Genomic DNA, 20,185 nt, shown 5'->3' on the forward strand with positions numbered 1-20,185 from the left:
GAATAAGGTTGTTGAAATTTTCTAAAGTCAAATTTGACAGCATGATCTTTTTTATTTTTTGAAAATAGACAGCATGATCTAAAGTATAGAAGAGGATGGAATCTATAAGGTGCTCTACTGCTCTATATATCACGTGCAATATATTATTTCTAAGTGAGAAAGGTCAATACATTATTATGACATATCAAATAAAGGCCACCCATGTAGATCAAGAGCAAAATGGTTGATTATGTTAATTTCTAGTGTTCCTTTCGTTACAATTAAATTAACATGGTTGAGTTTATTGTGCTTTTCAAGTCTAGTGGCAATTTTCACTTTTAAGTATTAATTATTACTCTAATTTGTTTCTTTTTTACCACTTTAAAAAAGTTTTAAGATCATGTATTAATATGACTAATTCACAGGGTTGTAAAAATCGGTCTAAGCACCCGCCTAGGCGTTAGGCGCCTCTAGACCGTGACGATTTTCCCCCTAGGCGTCCGCCTAGCGCCTAACTCGGTCGATTTGGTCGCCTAGCGTCTAAGTTAGTCGAGTTAACTCGTCCATTTCAGTTGAGTTAACCCGATCAGCTCGGTCTATTTTTTTATTTTATATATATATATATATATATATATATATATATATATATATATATATATATATATATATATATAGGGTTGCATTCACATGCAAACCCCCTTAAAATACAAACGTGTGGACAACATCTAGCCATAGGATGTGATAAGATGAATGGATTAGATGGAGTCTTAATTCTGACACACGGATTGTTAATTACTTAAATGAAGGGCAATAATGTGAATGCAGCCACAATGTAAATAAGGAACGAATTCTATTTTGTATATTAATTCTATAATTAAGGAAGTTGAATACTGACAGGATTTGACTAATGAATTCTATTTTGTATATTAATGCTATAATTAAGGAATTGAAGTTGAATACAGAAAGGAGTTGAATTTTACCCATCGTTGGTAGTTAGTTTGTTGAGTTATGCACACAGTTTATCAACATTGTGCACACGTTTTTTATTACTAAGCCTATAAGCTAATACTAAAGTACTCAATATTGTGAAATTTATTTAGTTTTTACCATGGTTGAAATGTATTTAGTTGTGCACGCATACTATTTAACGCCAATGTACACCCACGTATTTAAAAAGTTAGCGCATACGATAATATTGAACTAGTCTGTTTTTAATTTTATCCATGGTTGGCATTTATTTAGTTGAGCTATGCACACTGTTTGACGCCAATGTGCACACCCGTTTGTAATTACTAAGCCTATAAGCTAATAGTGAACTACTCACGCTAGTGAAATTTATTTAGTTTTTACCGATGGATGAAATTTATTTAGTTGTGTGCGCACATAATTAAAGCCAATGAGCACTCATGTATTTAAAAACTAAGCGTATAGGACAATATTGAGCTAGTCGCTTTTGTGAAATTTATCTAATTTTTATCCATGCACCCAGTTAACACAACTGTGCACACATGTGTTTATAAACTAAGCCTACAAGTTAATCGTCCAATAGTCACTTATGTAAAATTGATTTAGTTAATGTCCATGGTTGAAATTTATTTAGCTAACTACGCACACATTTTAACACCAATGTGCACGCATGTATATATTTACTAACCCTACAGGCTAATAGTGACATAGGCACTTCTTTGAATTTTATAGTGTTGTGCGTGCACACAGATTTCCGCATCTGAGCACACACGTATCCATTTACAAAAAGTACAAGCTAATACTCAACTAGCCACGTCCGTGAGATTTATCGAGTTATTATCCACAAATGAAATTAACTAAGTTGTGTCGGCTAGTGCACATGGTAGTATATATGTGTGTATTGGGTCATACCAGTTTAAGCAACTAGCTTTTACTTCAACTTTCCACGTAACAGTTTAAGCAACTAGCTTTTACTTCAACTTTCCACGTACAAATGTCTAATTTTGACTACTCCATATCAATATGAAAAACAATTAGCTAGTTTAATATCATACTCTCAGATATAAATAAGACAAAACACCATGGATTTGTGCATTGATGTGGTCTGTAACATTATGATAAATGAACATTTACTGATTCTATTGTTAGCAAGGCAAAGGGTTGGAGTGTAGTTATTGTGCGATGTGCTACGTTTACGTCGTCCTAGAATTCATAACGAGGCTAGTCTAACCTTAGGAATTTCGATTTAGGAAGAAGTAGTGAAGACCACCTTGTGATTTAACTAGGCCTAGGATGAATGTGTTCGTCTACTGTAGAAATCGTATGCACCCACACTCAACGCATTCGTACCAGATCACAATACAAAATACGTAAGCACACAGTTTCAATCGTATGTGCACACGGGATCTGAACAGTATAAACCACGATAGAGGATAACGAGAATATAAATATTAAATGCCAGTACTATCCCACGACATGTAATCAAAAACCAGTCAGGAAAAAATATGAGGAATAACTAGTCTATACAACTGCAAGTAAGATAATGCAAAAAGACCCTAGCGGCAACCACAAGTTTACATCGTAGGAAAAGGAGCAGAGATACACTGGTACGCCCGACATAGGTTCTGTGATTTGTGCTCATTGAACTTGGACACCGCCAGTTCCTTCGTATACTGTAGCCTAAGCTTGTGCAGCATACTAGAGTCCCCCTTCACAAGGCTGCAATCCCACTTTGAATACTAAAAAAAAACACCACAAACAAATCAATACTGCGCTAAACACAATTAAATACCTGTGCACAGTACAAACAACATGTTTGCAAGGAAATAGGACTACACAAAGCTTCGTAGAGTGCACACATTCGCACAAATAAATGCACAGATCTAACTAAGACAAAAATTCACAACATAAGACCAAAGAACTTGTAAATTAAAACATACAATCAAAACTTAATTAGAACTCGGAAACAAGAACATGGAAACAAATCTGGATAGACTATAGAGTGCACACATTTGCACAAACAAATTCACAAATATAAATGAGACAAAAACTCACGACATCAGACCAAAAAACTTGAAAAACATACAATCAATACTAAATAAGAACTCGGAAACTATAACAGTACTAAACACATATTTTAATGGGAAAACAAATCTAAATAGAACCTGTTTCAAGCTAGCAATCATAGTAACCTAAATCATCATCGTAAATGAAATAGCCATACCTGGCAATTAAATTTACATGCTTAGCTTCAACAGTCAAAGTGGTCAACCTAAGTTTATAAGTAATTATAGAACTAGACTAGAAAAAGGAAATGAAGAAAAATCAATTTAAGCAAATGCAGTTGATAAGCAAATGTTTCTATCACAACTAACAATCTAAATGAAGAAAAATCAAGAAATTAAAAAACATACTGGATTTTGATTCTTCTTCATCTTCATATATAATGATTCATTGATATGTTCTTTTCTACCATTATCTTCCTATTCTTTATTTTATTTTCTTTCTACTTAAACGAACACATTTTCATAACAGCAAACAATTTTATACATTAACACCACTAAACATATTATAACTTTACAGGAATGGATGCATAGCACTACATTATCTTTTTCACTAGAGCAACTAATTTATCTTAAAATGAAAATAAATTTTATTAAAGCAAATGGAACTTTAAAGACACAAAAAAAAAAAAAAAAAAAAAAAAAAAAAAAAAAAAACCACAGACACCAGACACTGCAAAAAAAAAAAAAAAAGACCATAGACACCATTCTCACACCTAATACATGCATAATAATCAACCACAGAAAGCAATTAAACAGGCAAATACATACAAAAAAAAAAACCCAAAATCAGAAACCCTAGCCCCAATATCGCCCATAAATCAAGCGAAACCCATCGTCACCACAAAAAAAAAACACACACCATGCGTAGAATGAAGGAATCCCCCGACAAAACAAGACAAACACGACGAACAAACAGAAAACCAAAAAAGTAAAATAAAAATATGGCGACAATACGCACCTCGGCTGGCACCTCGGACCGGTGGTTCCCGCCTCTTCGATGCGCCGCGGTCCCCACCTTCCACCATTGCAACGTGGAAGTGAAACGCAAGAGATGAAACCGAGATGGACGCGAAGCCTGGAGACGTAAATCACGCTCGGGCCGAGAACTAGAAGCGGAGAGACAGAATAGAGAGCTGTTGCGCTTGGAAGAGGAATAACTAGACTAATTTGACTAGGTCTCAAAGATAACCAAAATACCACAAATAACCCCCTACCAAAAAAAAAAAAAAAAAAAAAAAAAAAAAAAAAAAAAAAAAAACACTTAACGTAAAAACCCCCGCACGCGCGAAATAATCAGCCACAATCTGGACCATCCAACGGTCCCAAATTGTCCACAGGTTTGTATTTTAACAAGTGTTTTTACCTGAATGTAATTATATATATATATATATATATATATATATATATATATATATATATATATACTCGTAGACTAGTTTGATACTTTGAATCTTTGGATGATTGAAGTATTTGAGTATTTTTAATTTTTAATATTTTTAATGTTTTTTTTTTTTGAAAATCATTGTTTTGATGTTATGACTTATGAATTATCATTAAATTCATTTATTTGGATGTGTTATTTGATTAAATATTGAAAACAATCTCATTAAAATTGTAAAACTGCAAATCTATCACTGTTTTTTTTTGCGTCCGCCTAGATTCCGCTTAGGCGCTAGGCGCTGTCAGGGCACCCGACTAGCACCTAGGGCCTACTGGAACCATGCTAATTCATATATTATTTTGAACAGTTAACTTATTGCATAGCAGAAATCACTCCGTGTCACCTCGTCACATGGTAATATTGATAATTTTGTTACAAAGTATTATTGAAGACAATTATAAAATGGGATAATTTAAACTTGCAATCTGCAAATTAAACCCCACCACTAAGCACGCACGCACCCCTAGGCTTTCCCTAATCCAAAACCACAACGGCGAGATTGCTTGTTTGAGCTGCAGCAAGGGAGAGATGGAGGAGGAAGGTGGGGGAGTGGCCTGTTAGGGTTTGTTTGAGCTGCTGCAAGGAGGAGGTCGAAGGAGGGAAAAAAAAAGGAAGAATGCTGCGGCGGTGGAGGAGGAAGAGCAAGGAACCAGACGGCGCCGCCGGAGGAAGAGGAAGGAGCCGACCTTAAGCTGGAGAAAGGAGACAATTTTTTAGAGAGAAAGCCACAAATTGCAGTGTTATCAGTAATTATAGGTTAGTTTTTAAAAGTTCAAATTGTATCATTTTAATGAGTTCAAACAGTTAATTAGAGGTTTTTATTGGGATATTATTATAAAAATGTAGAAAATGAAAACAGAGATGAGAATATCGAGGATTAATTGCTTACATTATTTTTGATTCCGTGTTTATTTTCCAATCCTGTAGAATAGGTCTGTGTTGTTGCTTTTCATAGCCTATTAGCCTGCTTCCTTCTGGTTAATAAACTGCTTCCTTCTGATTAATAAATCAAGTTGTTCACGCAATCTATAGAGAATGCAAGGACAGTTGCAGGCGGACATGCCGCCTCCATGTCCAGAGCTGATACGCTGAGCTTTTTTCTCAGGCATGCTTGAAGACAAATTTCACGAAAACAGAAAGCGTGGGCGTACTATTTATTTTCGCAGTGCTGCGTGTCCTATTTCTGGTAAGTCAAGATCGGGAATCGCAATTTCAGTATGTAAAATTGCAAGTCTGAGATCATTTCTGGCAAAAAAGCAAACAAAGGTGGAAGTTATGCGTTGGTTGTGTGTGTTGAATAGGGAGAGAGCTTAAATACCTCTCATATCATCTAGAGCTAGTCTGTTTCTTCTCACTTTCCCCCCTGTTTCTATTCATTTTCACTCTCATTTCTGGTTTACTTAGCTCAGTAACTTTGAATCCCAAGTTTACTACAAGTTTATCCTCTGGTTAGAATGGGTGAAAAATTTCCACTGTTTTTCAGATTTATGGCCATTCATGGGTCTCAAACCAGACTTGTATGCTATTCTATCTCCATTTTCACTCTGTTTTCTTTCTATATTTTCAAGAGTCTAGCTCTAAAGTGATTTGTTTTGTTTTGTATTTATTTTTATTATTTAAACAAACTTGGTGAACAGGAGCTCCCACCCATTATCTCCAAGAAACTTGTTGAACAGGAGGTTGAACAAGTGTTGTTAACCAGCCAAGAGGGCAGCTGGGAAGTTGAAACCCATAGATCTGGAGGAAAGCTCTGCTTCACAAAGGGGTGGGATGAATTTGTCCTGCAACATGGCATATGTGTTGAAGATCTTTTACTCTTTGAACACACTGGGGACTTGAGTTTTAAAGTCAAGGTGTTCGGTAACACTTCCTGTGAGAGAGATTTCAAAAGTAAATTGAATCTACTTTTGACCATCCTTTTTTCTTGTTAATACTGTAGTATTTAATTATGATTTATGAATGAGATTATTATTAGGTTTGCTTCTTTACAAGTAGATGAGTTACACCTGAATTAACTTTGCTTTATAATTTTTGATTTTACCTTTAACAAATAGTTGTTTTGAATCAAGTTCTGGACGAATTACAATTTGGTTTGATCATTGCTGTAGTCATTCTGTAGCTTGAAATCTTGAAGTAAAAGATTAATGCTTGTTATTATAGGAGGAAGAACACAAGGAAATGAAGATTCTGTGAAACTGAAAGTGGACATAGATGAAGTGCCTTCCCCTGTTGAAATTCAGAAACATGATCATGCTCATGCACATGATAAGGAGGTCAATAAAAGTGAGTTGAATCTACTGTTTACAGTCATTTTTCTTGGTAATACTGTAGTATATGGTTGTGAACTGGATTGTTATTAGATTTGATTTCTCAGAAGTAGTGTGTTACACTTGAAATTAACTTTGCCTTACGTTTTGTTTTCTATATTAACAAATACAGAGTACTTATTTTGAATCATGTTTTGTGGGCTGCTTTGATCAATTTTAACCTGTATGCACCAGTTATGTTGATAGAAGGAATTAAACTTCAAATCCTATGTTTGTATAATTTAGACTGTTTGTATAATTTATATAATTTAGACTTATTTGTTTTACTGTTTGTTTAGACTCTATATAATTTAGACTGTTTATATTATATAGTTATATAAATTATACAAACTGTTTGCAGTGTCTAAATGATATATTTTAGAGTGATTATATATAAATATAAACTACATAAATTACACAAACTGTTTGTGAAGAAGACAGAGACCTGGTGATTCTGCTGTTAATCCACTACAAGAAGTTATACTTGTAATGATTTTTAAAACAAAGGAGTATGTGTAAAATATTACAGTACTATGTACATGGTAGACTGTTTGTTTATATAAATTATATACAAACTGTTTACAGACTGCAATGTCTAAATTATACATTAAAGTGTATTCAATATTTTTTAGAGTTTAGTGTATTAATGTATTATTGAATGTGTGTTTATTTTAGACTTTATTATTTTATTGCAGTGTAGAAGTAAAAAAAAATGGAACCAAGGAGATTTGGAAGGCATTAATGCGTCAAGGAGATGAAGAAGATGAATTGAATTATGAAATGTCTAATGTTTTATGAATTATGGACTTGTGATTTTGTGTATTTTATAATTTTAGATTATGCACTTTAAAATTATTGTTATGTTTAATGTTTGATGAACTATTGGTAGGGACTATGGACTTTGGAGTAGTGAGTTGTGACTAGTGAGTTTGATGAACCATGGAGTATTGTTAGGTTTAATGTTTGATGAACTATGGACTTTGAACTTTATAATTATTGTGATGTATTTTCAATTATGTAATGTCTAATGTTTGATGAATTATGTTTTATGTGAATTATGTATTCAAGTTATTTTAATTAGTTTTGTGTGTACAACTGATAAAATTTAGCAAAACAATAAACCAAAAAAAAAGGGGTTTTGGGGTGGGGGCCAAGGGTGGGGTGATCTAGGTTAGTAAAACTTAGGGCCGTCAAGGAGTGGGTTTTTTTTTGCTGTCCTGTCCTGCCAGTTCGTATTGACAGCACTATTGGCAGGAAAGCGAAAACCTAAAGTTGTGAATATGTCTCAAACTTTTATACATATAATATTAAAATAAAACAAGACAATCAAAGACGTGTAACTCTAAAAAAAATATGTTTATAATAATAACACATTTATTAATTTGTATCTTGAAAAAATGATTTTTTTAGTACATTAGTTATACTTAAATTGTAGACTCAATCAATAGATTATTGCTTTATACAACTTTTCTCCTTTAATTATGTTGGAAGTGGTTGTTTCAAACCATTACTTATAAATTTTGATGACATTAAAAATTTATTTTGATTGGCCAAACTATTAGAGGACAAATTGGTAATTTGGTCATTTTGTCAATTTTCCCATATATTAAAAAAATAAAAATTTTCACATTGATGATTTTCTGTGAATATTGGGTTTATTGTAATGTTGATTACACAAGAATACCTTAGTCTAAAAAAAAACATCACGAGAGATGCCTTACAGACTAAAAACATCCATTGTGCACTGTTATGTCATATGTGCAAGGGACAACCTGAGTCAGCTGGCCATATTTTTGCACAGTGTCACGAGGCCGTGCGTATCCGAAGCAGTTTAGGCATACCATCGGTTGGAGTTGTCAATGGTAACATCACTGATTGGTTCTTTGGTTTGATTAAAGTCTTGCATGGTGATTATCTAGCTAAGTTTGTCATGGCCTGTTGGGGAATCTGATGTAGTAGGAATGAGCATGTTTAGCAAGGGGTGGTGTTTGACATGGATGTTATGCTACGCAGGGCTATAACCTTCTGGCAGAATTGGCAGCATGCGAATGTGACACAACATGCAGGGAATCCGAGCACTGGGGAAGATAGATGAATACGGCCAGCAGTAGGGAGACTAAAACTCAATACAGATGCTACTCTAAACACAACAACGAATTCTATGGGTTTGGGGTAGGTGCTGCGGGATCATGATGGAACTTTCATGGCTGCGAAGAATATGAGTTTAACAGGTGTCTACACTGTTAATGAGGCTGAGGCAGTCAGTTTACGTGAAGCTCTGAGCTGGATTAAAGATACTGGAATGGGTAATATTGATGTAGAAATGGACTCCCAGACTGTTTTTTATTCCCTAACATCTTCCTCTTTTAATTCTTCGTTTGGTCTTTTAGTAGAGGATATTAAAGAATTGACATCGCTCATACACGATGTGCAATTCCGTTTTGTTAGACGATCTGCGAATTGTGCCACCCACATTGTTGCTAGAGAAGCATTTTCGGAGTCAGGTTATGGAGAGTGGTTAGATGCCCCTCCAATGTTCCTTGAAAACTGTCTTACACATGATTTAATGAATTAAGTTTTTGGTTTCAAATAAAAAAAAAGAATACCTTAGTATACAATTTAGGCATAATTAATGGATTAAAACCATCATTTTTCTTTTTTCATTTTAAATAATTTTAAGAAGTGAAAGCGACACTTTTTCCCCTGAGTTATATACTTATAGCACTTTTTCCCCCTGAATTATTTATGTAAGCACATTATCTCCCTCAATTATTCTAAAAGTGATGGTGTTTCTCTCTGATATATTAAATTGACATTTCTACCCTTAAAGTAAACATTTTATTTATTTTTCTTCTCCAACAAATTATTGCGCATACGTAGGGATGACCACGGTTCGGTTCAAATTGAACCGGACACTATAACAATCGAATTAAAAGTTTCCAGTTATGATTCAGATTCAGAACCCAATATTTGAATTTCCGTTTATTAAGATTATGAATCAAAAAAATTGAATCCTGAACCGTGAACCAGCGGTTCCGGATCCGGTTCGCGATTTTGAACCTTCTTTATTTTAAAATTTTATTTTTTATTTTAAAATAGTCTAAATTCAACAATAAATGTATTATTTTTTCAGTTCGGAACATGAACCGGCCCGTTCAGGTTCACGATTTTAATAAACTCGAAACATCGGGTTTCCATTCTAAATTATAATTGGAATATTTCGATTTGGTTGCTATAGTGTCTGTTTGGTTTGAATCAAATTGCTGTCATAATTTGTTGGAGAAGAAAAATAAATGAAATATTTATTTTAAATATGTATTTTAAGGATAAATATGTCCATTTAACATTTCAGGGGGAAAAACAACCACTTGAATAATTCAGGGGGAAAAGTGTTATAAGTATATAACTCATGGGGAAATATAATAAGTTTAGGGATGTCAATCGGGCTAGCTCACTCAGTTTTGGACTAATCTTGTTGGGTTTATTGGTTCGGGCTTATCATTTTTTGTGAGGTTCAACATTTGTTGCCTTAATCATAAAATCTCGGGTTGTCGAGCTTATTAGACGGGTTCAACTGAAATTTGTGACATTTTAAAATTAACATTATACTTTCAATTTTAATAAACTAGCACATTACCAACTACCTTGTAATGTTATGGCATCTCAGTTATCATTCCAAATGGGTGATCATACGTTCAAACATCGATGGTGGAGGCTTAGATATTTTGGACTAAAAATACATGTAGATACTACTTTGTAAATAATAATGAGAATTTTTTTTAAAAAATAGCACATTTTATATTATTAAATAGAAATTTAAACATCATTTTTAATGAATCTAAATCTCCATTTTCCAACTCCAACTCAAAAGCATTTTCAAGTATGTAACAATTAATTTAAAAGAGGTAATTTCACTTTTGGTCCTATAACTATTGGGGTCTTGTTAATTTTATTTCACGACTTTCAAAACTATCAATTTAGTACCTTAACTATTCAATTTTTATTAATTTTGGTCACTCCGCCCAAATTGCCGGCCAAAACTCACCAGGAAATATTAATAGGTAAAATAATGAGGGTATTTTAAAGACGAAAGAAAAGATAAGTAAAAAGATTAAAATACCCTCTTTATTTTACCTATTAATATTTTTCGGTGAGTTTTGACCGGCAATTTGACTGGAGTGATCAAAATTGATAAAAATTGAATAGTTAATGTACTAAATTGACAATTTTAAAAGTCGTAGATTGAAATTAACAAGACTCCAACAATCATAGAACCAAAACTGAAATTAACTCTAATTTAAAATATTATACAAGTATGAAACATTTCGTTTATACCTAAAATATTAAAATAAAACAAGACAATCAAAGACATGTAACTAAAAGAAATATGTTTATAATAATACCATACATTTATTAATTTATATATTGAGGAAATGATAATTTTAATACATTAATTATGTTTAAATTGTAGACTCATCCCATAAATTATAGTTCTAGTTTTCCCTTTAATTATGTTGAAAGTGGTTGTTTCAATCAATTACTTATAAATTTTGTTAACATTAAATATTTATTTTGATTTGCCAAATTATTAGAGGACAAATGGGTCATTTTGTAAATTTTCCCAAATATTTTTTAAAAAACCCTTCCACATTGATGATTTCCCGTAAATGTTAGGTTCATTGTAATGTCGATTAGTGATTACACAAGAATACCTTAGTCTACAATTTAGGCATAATTAATGAAATAAAATTATGATTTTAATCATGTCACGTTGTAATTTTAATTTTTAAATTAGAGATTTTTTATTTTATTTTTTGGTTCGTTTGCTTTCTAATTATTCATTATGAGAATGTCAAAATCGAAAAATGATTAAAAACTCAAAAATTATTTATATATACATTAAACCGTTAAGAATGCCTTAGTTTACATTTTGTACTCAAATGACATGTAATCATTTTTTTCATGTGGGAAGTCACGAGATCGAGCCTCAGTGGAGGCATTGTCGACTTTGTGTGCTTCAACATGCCAATAGAGTAATAGACCCAACATTCACTTGAAATTATCAATGTGAAAATTAATATATTGTGTAATAAATTTTTTATTTTTCATTATTTATTTTCATAAAATTATTTTATTTTTTAAATAAATTTAATAATATATTTGTTAAAATTTTAAAAATATTAAAGATGAACTTACGTATAAACTTCATATAAAATTTGTCCACATCACTCGTAGAAAAAAAAGTGGTATTAAGTGACTCGCGCTATTAGGCTATCTTACTAAATTTCAAGCCATTAGACTTATTAATTTCGCTCTTATTGAATTGATTTTTTATCGAGCTAATTTTTGTGTTGTTTTGTTTTGTTTTTTTGTTTTTGTTTTTGTTTTTGTTTTTTTTTTTTTTTTTGGTTTTTTGTTTTTTGTTTTTTTTTTTGTTTTTTTTTTTTGTTTTTTGTTTTTTGGTGCCATATTCCTAAACATTGTGTGTTTTATCGGTTAAATAATTAGTTTCGTGCTAAGATTGACATCTCCAAATAAATTGATGATATAAAATTATAAATAATTAAAAATCATATTATAGTGTCATGTTAGGACAAATTTTTATTTTATTTTATTTTTTTGAACAAAGGAAAGGGCGAAGCCCCGGATACCAAAAACAACAAAGTCAGTCGCTATGGGCGAACGAACTCCCTATACAGTTTCTATAGACAAACTTTGCGAGAATTGCATTCGGGCAAAAATTTAACAAAACTAAATCAGATTTAACTCCTTGATTTATCGCCAGCCAATCAACCACTTGATTTTGTTTCCGTAAAACGTGACAATATTTCACATTCCAATTTCTCTTCATTCAATTTTTACACTCAAAAATAATATTATTCAAATTACGCCACTAGTAGCATTAAAAAGAGGGTCATTAATCCATCTAACCAGGAATCGCTTTGGATGATGATATTAGTAAAAGTACATAAAACAAAACAAAAGGGGGTGTCAAAGTTGCAAACCCATTAACCCAGAGTTTTTTGCACTTTTGGTCCCACGACTATAGTGGCACTAGCAGAGTTGATCCACGACTTTTGAACCTTGCAATTTTAGTCCACGACTATTGATTTTTTTGCAAAAATGATCCTTCCGGCCACTTTTTCGTCAAAATGTCACCGGAAGAAAAATTTTTCGTTTTTAGCAGGGGTAAAATTGACATTTGACTTGTCTCCAAAAAAAAATAAATAAATAAATTAGCGTTTGACTTTACTACTCCTCTTATTCACCAAAACAACAAACAAAATAAAACCCCCCCAATTTCCCGAACCCTACCTGCGAACAAGACGCCATTGCAGATGCAGCAGAAGCATAAACATGCATTTCGGAGAAGGCCTCCTATCGATTCAGACATGTCCGAGTCAGAGTTGACTCAAGCAATTCTGAAATTCGAAGAAGCTTACGAGCAAGCAGAGAATGCAAAGTTGCAGCAGATGGTGGTGATGGAAAAGCAGAGAATGAAGTTTGTAGATAATGAAGTTTGCAGTAACTAGGAAGAGTTTTAAATTAGGTTGGTTAGTGTGCATTTTAGGCAAATGACTAATGCTCTTGTTTCTTTTACTCATTATGAATGTTCATGTTGTTGAATAGAAATATGTAGGATCATTTTAGTTTGGCAGATCTATGGTCAATGCTGAACATTGTTGTATCATTATGTTACTTGTGAAACTACAGCTCGTGTAGAATGATGAGAAAAAAATTGTAGTTCATTAGTGATCAAGTGAAATTTAATACTTCCACCATGCTTTCTACTGTATATGATATGCAACATTATCTTCTGCATGTTGTCCTTGTTGCTGTTTTAGATTACCCACAATCAATTCTCTGTTGTGTTATGCTCATCAATAGACAAAAATCCATCAACCATAGACAAAGAAACCATAAACAGTCTGATGTATTAACCATAATCAGTGTTTACAATTTTAAGACAACAAAACTGCATTGGCAGTATAACAACAGTTTTGGCATCATAGTTTGACAAAATAACATGCCTAAAATCATAAACCATTACAGTTTTGGCATTACAAAAAGAATCATAAAAACCATTACAGTTTTGGCATTACCAAAAAAACCATAAACCATTACATCAGTCAATTTTACTTGGAACTAGATTTGGTAGAACACTTTCTCTGAACTGGAAGTTTCACTCTAAAATTAGTTTTGTTCTTGGCTTGAATTAGTGGGGCTTGAACTTGGGCTTGAAGTGTTTCTACATGTGCTTGAACTGGTGGGGCTTGATCCGAATCTCCTTGGGGTTGAACTGAATCTGATTGGGCTTATTCTTGCATTGGCAGTATAAGATCATCCAAATTGAATGAACTTAAAGCAATATCAAAATCATATTCTTCTTGTGTTAAAACATCACGGGCTCCCATTTCCTGAAACCATAAACCATAGAACATAGACATTAAACCATAAACCATAGACAATAAACCATAAACCATAAATCATAAACCACTGCTTACCATTGGAGCTGGAATGTAAACATTAGGCTCAGTGGTGTTTTCAACAACTGGCTCTGAAGTGTTCTCAACAGTTGGTTGTGCTTTGTTATGAACTTGTGGTTGCTTCTTGGATCTCACCCTTTTTCTGGGATTATTCTAAACAAAAACAACAACAATAAGTAAAATTATTAAACTAAACATATAAAGATAAATAAAATAAAGTAATTAAAGCATTACCAGTTTTTCTGTCAAACTTGGATCATTAGGACATCTCCTATTATTGTGGCCAGACTGTTTGCAATTGGAGCAATGTAATTTTATTTGAGACCTTGCCACTCTTTCTCCATCATTTTTTATCTTGTGACTTGCTGTCTCACCTGCTGACTTTTTCCTTAATATTTGTGGCCTCCCTACTCTGACAGTGTACACAGGAGGTAGGGGTGGATTTCTTTCACGTATAGGCCAATCATCAGGGCCAGCCATTGGTCTAATACATCCTTCATAAATCTTCAAATATGTATCTTTAGAATAACAGGGGTGGATGTAGTCAGTTACATGGCCTTTTCCATGCTTAAGCCAAATTGCACGAACACCATGCTCACATGGAATACCAGTGAGGTCCCACTTTCTACATGAACAGGTTCTTCTTTGCAAATCCACTCTATGTTGTGCCTCATACATACCTCCAATCTCAAATAAATATGTGTCACATTGATATCCTGTATAACCAGCTGCTTTTTCCTCAATAATCTTAACTTTCTCCACAATCCTAGGGCAAATATTGCCAGTCCACTTACTCACTTTTTCCCTATTGGCAAATAGCTTGGTCATTAGCTGCTTTCTGATTAATTCAAGGCACAAAATGATAGGTTGTTTACGTGCATCAATAATTACAGCATTAAAACTTTCACAAATATTGTTCACCAACATATCACAATGAGAAACACTTGTGAAATGTGACCTACTCCATTCTGTTGGACTCTTATTAGATAGCCAAACATATGCATCCTCATCCAATTGTCTAAGTTTTCCAAGTGCAGTTGTATATTTGGGCACAGTTGTTGCTTTGGCACAGTCCCATAGTGCATCCTTCAATGCCTTTCCTTGAAATCCCGCAACCTTCATATTCCCATGAAGGTGCCTAACACAAAATCGGTGCTCAACTCTAGGCAAAACCACTTCAAATGCTTCTATTAAACCCTTTTGTTTATCTGACATGAAGGTAAATTCATGTTCATTCCCCTCACTGATTTCTAAGTCTTTTTTTAAGAATTCTAAAAACCACACCCAAGACTGTTTTGTTTCACCCTCAACAATGGCATATGCAACAGGGAAGATTGAGTCATTAGCATCAAGTCCAACTGCAGTCAGAATTAACCCCCCAATTCCAGACTTCAAATGAGTTCCATCCACTCCCAAGATTGGCCTACAAAATTTGAAACCTTGCCTATATCCATCCCAACACATGTACAATCTAAGGAATCTGTTTCCCCCACAAAGTTCAACATTGTCACTGAGCTTCACCTCACAGATTGTCATAGGATTAGTCCTGATAATTTCTTGGCGGTAACTCCAAATCTTTTTGAAATTATCATCTAGATTACCCATAATTTGAATTTTAGCTTTCTTCATTGCTCTATAAGCTTGATGTGTACTAATATGAAACTTTTCATCTTTACACACCTTTTGCCTAAATTTTTCCATTTTCCAGTCATCATGATGTGCAATCTCCTTACTCCACCTCTTTGCAACTACAGTTGACGTTGCTCTTGAATTCTCAGAAGTCCAACAACATCCATCATGTTTATCTGTCAATCTAAGGATGCTCCAATTCAAAGAATTCTGTTGCTTTCTTAAAGTTACTGTCCAAGGACAACTACTATCCCTACATTTAACAACTAGTCTGGCTTTGTCATTCTTAACAATTTTTACATCTTTTCCATTGTTAAAGGCATAATTGGTCACAGCTTCCTTAAACTCTTCTTTGCTAGAAAAAGTCAATCCTAGGATTAAATGAGGCTCTTTCATATCAGTAGCTGCCCTAAAAACAGGCCACTTACTACCCTCTACATCACTATCTGAGTCTTTTAATGATGCATCATCAGATAGATTAGGTTCGTCCAAATTTCTCTCCCAACTATTCACACCAACTGGTTCACTAGAAATACCTTCTACCCCACCAAACTCAACTGTAGAATCCACATTCTGATCAAATTCAAAGTCATCAATATTTGATATGTTACCATCTATTTCATACTCACTATCAGTATCATCACTTTTTGCATCACCGTCACTACCATTATCACCTAAATTATAAAAACAATAATCAAATTGTTATAAGAAGAAATGAATAATTAGCTAAGACATAATAGTAATCAAATTGCTGGCACAACAAAACAACAAAAACAATATGTTCACTTGTAATCAAATTCACTAGGCAATTTTAAATATTTATCACAAATTTTTAAGGAAATGTTTGTGGGTACTAAAATAACATATGGTAACTCAATGGTGCCACACAATGGTTGTGAAGAATATTTGAACCATATTTAAGGCATTTACTGGTTCGAAATACAATATTTAGATTTAAGCCATTTGTTCCAATTTTCCAACTCCAAGGTCTGTTGCTTGATTTAAGCCATTTGTTCTAGTTTTACAACTCCAAGGTCTGTTGACACTGGAGTGTGGTCCCCATTCACAGAACACATGCCACATGTTACAAGTAAACATTATAAATTGATTACTGGTCCCCAGAACACATGGTCTCCATCTATAATACTACAAGTTTGCAATACACTTAATATAAAAGCATATTCTGCACTTTTCGTACTAGGCAAAAAGTATATAATGCACTGTAAACTAGTATAGACATATCAACAAAATTCATAGCAATAACACCATACAAACACCCACAAATATAGACACAAATATTTTACAAACTAAAAGTTTGGACATTGAAAACTTACCATCACTCCTCAACCTACGCGGAATCATTCTTGAATTTTTCGCACTGGAGAATCAAGCCACGAAATCCAAGCGACTATTTGTGACTGTTGTTGTCTTGTTCGCAGGTAGGGTTTGGGAAATTGGGGGGGTTTTATTTTTAAGTCAAACGCCAATTTATTTATTTTTTTATTTTTTGGAGACAAGTCAAATGTCAATTTTACCCCTGCTAAAAATGGAAAATTTTTCTTCCGGTGACATTTTGACGGAAAAGTGACCGGAAGGACCATTTTTGCAAAAAAATCAATAGTCGTGGACTAAAATTGCAAAGTTCAAAAGTCGTGGATCAATTCTGCCAATACCACTATAGTCGTGGGACCAAAATAGCAAAAAACTCCATTAACCCAACCACAAATCAAAGTTGCAATCTGCAAATTAAATCCCACCACTAAGCACGCACTCACCCCTAATCCAAAACCACAACGGCGAGATTGCTTGTTTGAGCTGCAGCAATGGAGAGATGGAGGAGGAGGAAGGTGGGGGAGTGGCCTGTTAGGGTTTGTTTGAGCTGCTGCAAGGAGGAGGTCGAAGGATGAGAATACAAGGACAGTTGCAGGGGGACATGCCGCCTCCATGTCCAGAGCTGATACGCACAGATTTTTTCTCAGGCACTTAAGACAAAAATGCACGAAAACGGAAAGCGTGGGCGTACTATTTATTTCCGCATTGCAGGAGGTGCGTGTCTATTTCTGGTAAGTCAAGATCGCGAATCGCGATTTCAGTGTGTAAAACTGCATGTCTGAGCTCATTTCTGGTAAAAAAACAAACAAAGGTCTAATTAGCTGGGAAATTCTGCGTTGGTTGTGTGTGTTGAGAAGAGAATAGGGAGAGCTTAAATACCTCTCATATCATCAAGAGGTTTCTTCTCACTTTCCTCCCTGTTTCTATTCATTTTTCCTATCATTTCTGGTTTACTTAGCTCAGTAACTTTGAATCCCAAGTTTACTACAAGTTTCTCCTCTGGTTAGAATGGGTGAAAAACTTCCACTGTTTTTCAGATTTATGGCCATTCATGGGTCTCCAACCAGACTTGTATGCTATTCTATCTCCATTTTCACTCTGTTTTCTTTCTATATTTTCAAGAGTCTAGCTCTAAAGTGATTTTTTTTTATTATTTAAACAAACTTGGTGAACAGGAGCTCCCACCCATTATCTCCAAGAAACTTGTTGAACAGGAGGTTGAACAAGTGATGTTAACCAGCCAAAAGGGCAGCTGGGAAGTTCAAACCCATACATTTGGAGGAGAGCTCTATTTCACAAAGGGGTGGGATGCTTTTGCCCTGCAGCATGACATATGTTATGCAGATCTTTTACTGTTTGAACACACTGGTGGCTCCAGTTTTAAAGTGAGAGTGTTGGGTGCCACTTGCTGTGAGAAAGATTTCCAAGGTAAATTTAATCTATTGGTGACAATCCTTTTTCTTGTTAATACTGTAGTAGTGAATTTTGTAGCTTGGAATCTTGAAGTAAAAGATTAATGCTTGTTATTATAGGAGGAAGAGCACAAGGAAAGAATGCAGAAGACTCTGTGAAACTGGAAGTGGACATAGATGAAGTGCCACATGATCATGCACATGATAAGGTCACTAAAAGTGAGTTCAATCTACTATTGACAGTCCTTTTTCTTGTTAATACTGTAGTATATGGTTGTGAGCTGGATTGTTATTTAGATTTGATTTCTCAGAAGTAGTGAATTTTGTAGCTTGGAATCTTGAAGTAAAAGATTAATGCTTGTTATTATAGGAGGAAGAACACAAGGAAAGAATGCAGAAGACAGTGAAGATTCTGTGGAATTTGAAGTGGACCTAGATGAAGTGGAAGTGGACATGGATGAAGTGCCTTCCCCTGTGAAAATTCAGAAACATGATCATGCAAAGAAGGTCACTAGAAGTGAGTTAAATCTACTCTTGACAGTCCTTTTTCTTGGTAATACTGTAGTATATGATTGTGAACTGGATTGTTATTAGATTTGATTTCTCAGAAGTAGTGAATTACACTTTGCTTTGCTTTGCGTTTTGTTTTCTACATTAACAAATACAGAGTACTTATTTTGATTCATGTTTTGTGGGTTGCTTTGATAAATTTAACCTGTCTCCAGTTATGTTGTTAGAAGGAATTAAACTTAAAATCCTATGTTTGTTAATTCAGAATGACATGTCATATTGGAATAAAATATTGTCAAATGAAGTCTTTGTTTGTTGATTTGCTATGCTTACTCCTTGCTTTGGTAGGAAAGCGAAACCCTAAGGTTGTGAATATGTCTTCTACGGACCGTTCACAATTCGTAAGAAGCATAAAACAGTACAATATCCGACGTAGATCTCCTTATATGGTAAGTTTTTTGAGTCCTGTTAAACTTTTTCATCACTTACTGACTGGAGATTCTGTAAACTTCCCTCATTTTTCCATTACAAGCTTCAGTTTTTGCTTGTTTGCTCCTTACCCTTCTGTTTATATGTTGGATTTCAGCACATACCCGCCAACTTTTGCCTAGCTAATGGCCTTTATTGCAATGCAAGAATATGTCTGAAAGGTCCATGCAGTGAACAAGAAGTTAGTCTTAAAGTTTGCAGAGGTGGGAGGACGATATATACTATCATTTCTAGGGGATGGTCCGAGTTCATTGCAGGCAATGATCTGAAAGTAGGAGAGATCTGCACCTTCAAACTCCGCAGCACAGAAGGCAGTTCAAATGGTGTTGTGTTTGATGTTGATGTTCTTCGCAAATCAACCTAGTCTTGAGATCTTTTTTGTTGAACTGTTTTAAAAACTCACACTTTGGATAAGAAACTCTAGTAGTAGGGCATTATGATGTGAGTTGGGAAATCTACCCACTTAGTAGAAAAGTGCGAGTCAACTATTGAAATTGTTGATGTAATGTTACATGTGTTCAAATCATTAAGAATTTCTGCAACTTTTACCTAAAACCATAGAATTGAA

General features: G+C 34.0%; 2 protein-coding genes and 1 long non-coding RNA gene across 8 annotated transcripts; 1 reads left to right on the top strand and 2 right to left on the bottom strand.

Annotated features, from left to right (window-relative positions):
- Nucleotides 1–2,374: 2,374 nt before the first annotated feature.
- On the bottom strand, nucleotides 2,375–4,090 carry LOC109186674. The gene is made up of 2 exons (XR_002055158.1): nucleotides 3,970–4,090; nucleotides 2,375–2,684 (listed from the first exon to the last, which is right to left on the bottom strand). It is a non-coding gene; the product is annotated as an uncharacterized LOC109186674 (long non-coding RNA).
- A 1,046-nt stretch (nucleotides 4,091–5,136) lies between these two features.
- Nucleotides 5,137–20,169, top strand: LOC109186670 (putative B3 domain-containing protein Os03g0621600). 6 transcript variants are annotated; one of them, XM_019336763.1, is made up of 7 exons: nucleotides 5,137–5,208; nucleotides 17,854–17,937; nucleotides 18,382–18,634; nucleotides 18,739–18,837; nucleotides 18,989–19,135; nucleotides 19,477–19,577; nucleotides 19,715–20,169. In XM_019336763.1, the coding sequence occupies exons 2-7, from the start codon at nucleotides 17,869–17,871 to the stop codon at nucleotides 19,979–19,981; spliced, it is 936 nt and encodes a 311-aa protein (XP_019192308.1). In that variant the 5' UTR covers nucleotides 5,137–5,208; nucleotides 17,854–17,868; the 3' UTR covers nucleotides 19,982–20,169. The 6 variants fall into 6 exon arrangements, with proteins under 6 accessions (XP_019192308.1, XP_019192306.1, XP_019192311.1 ...); XM_019336761.1 differs by lacking the exons at nucleotides 5,137–5,208; nucleotides 17,854–17,937; nucleotides 18,382–18,634 and adding exons at nucleotides 5,778–5,969; nucleotides 6,090–6,342; nucleotides 6,613–6,735; XM_019336766.1 differs by lacking the exons at nucleotides 5,137–5,208; nucleotides 17,854–17,937; nucleotides 18,382–18,634; nucleotides 18,739–18,837 and adding exons at nucleotides 5,778–5,969; nucleotides 6,090–6,342; nucleotides 6,613–6,702 and having other exon boundaries at nucleotides 19,010–19,135.
- LOC109186673 lies at nucleotides 14,761–15,753 on the bottom strand. Its single transcript, XM_019336768.1, has 2 exons — nucleotides 15,050–15,753; nucleotides 14,761–15,014 (listed from the first exon to the last, which is right to left on the bottom strand). The coding sequence occupies exons 1-2, from the start codon at nucleotides 15,707–15,709 to the stop codon at nucleotides 15,012–15,014; spliced, it is 663 nt and encodes a 220-aa protein (XP_019192313.1). The 5' UTR covers nucleotides 15,710–15,753; the 3' UTR covers nucleotides 14,761–15,011.
- Nucleotides 20,170–20,185: the final 16 nt, after the last annotated feature.

Source organism: Ipomoea nil, unplaced genomic scaffold (assembly GCF_001879475.1).
Source record: "Ipomoea nil cultivar Tokyo-kokei standard unplaced genomic scaffold, Asagao_1.1 scaffold1407, whole genome shotgun sequence".
Classification (NCBI taxonomy): domain Eukaryota; kingdom Viridiplantae; phylum Streptophyta; class Magnoliopsida; order Solanales; family Convolvulaceae; genus Ipomoea; species Ipomoea nil.

Coding starts and splice junctions, on each gene's coding strand:
- LOC109186670 (XM_019336761.1), top strand. CDS start 5,907: ATGGGTGAAAAATTTCCACTGTTTTTCAGATTTATGGCCATTCATGGG. Junction 6,343..6,612: donor CTGTGAGAGAGATTTCAAAA/GTAAATTGAATC, acceptor TTGTTATTATAG/GAGGAAGAACACAAGGAAAT. Junction 18,838..18,988: donor ACATGATAAGGTCACTAAAA/GTGAGTTCAATC, acceptor TTGTTATTATAG/GAGGAAGAACACAAGGAAAG.
- LOC109186673 (XM_019336768.1), bottom strand. CDS start 15,709: ATGTGTTGGGATGGATATAGGCAAGGTTTCAAATTTTGTAGGCCAATC.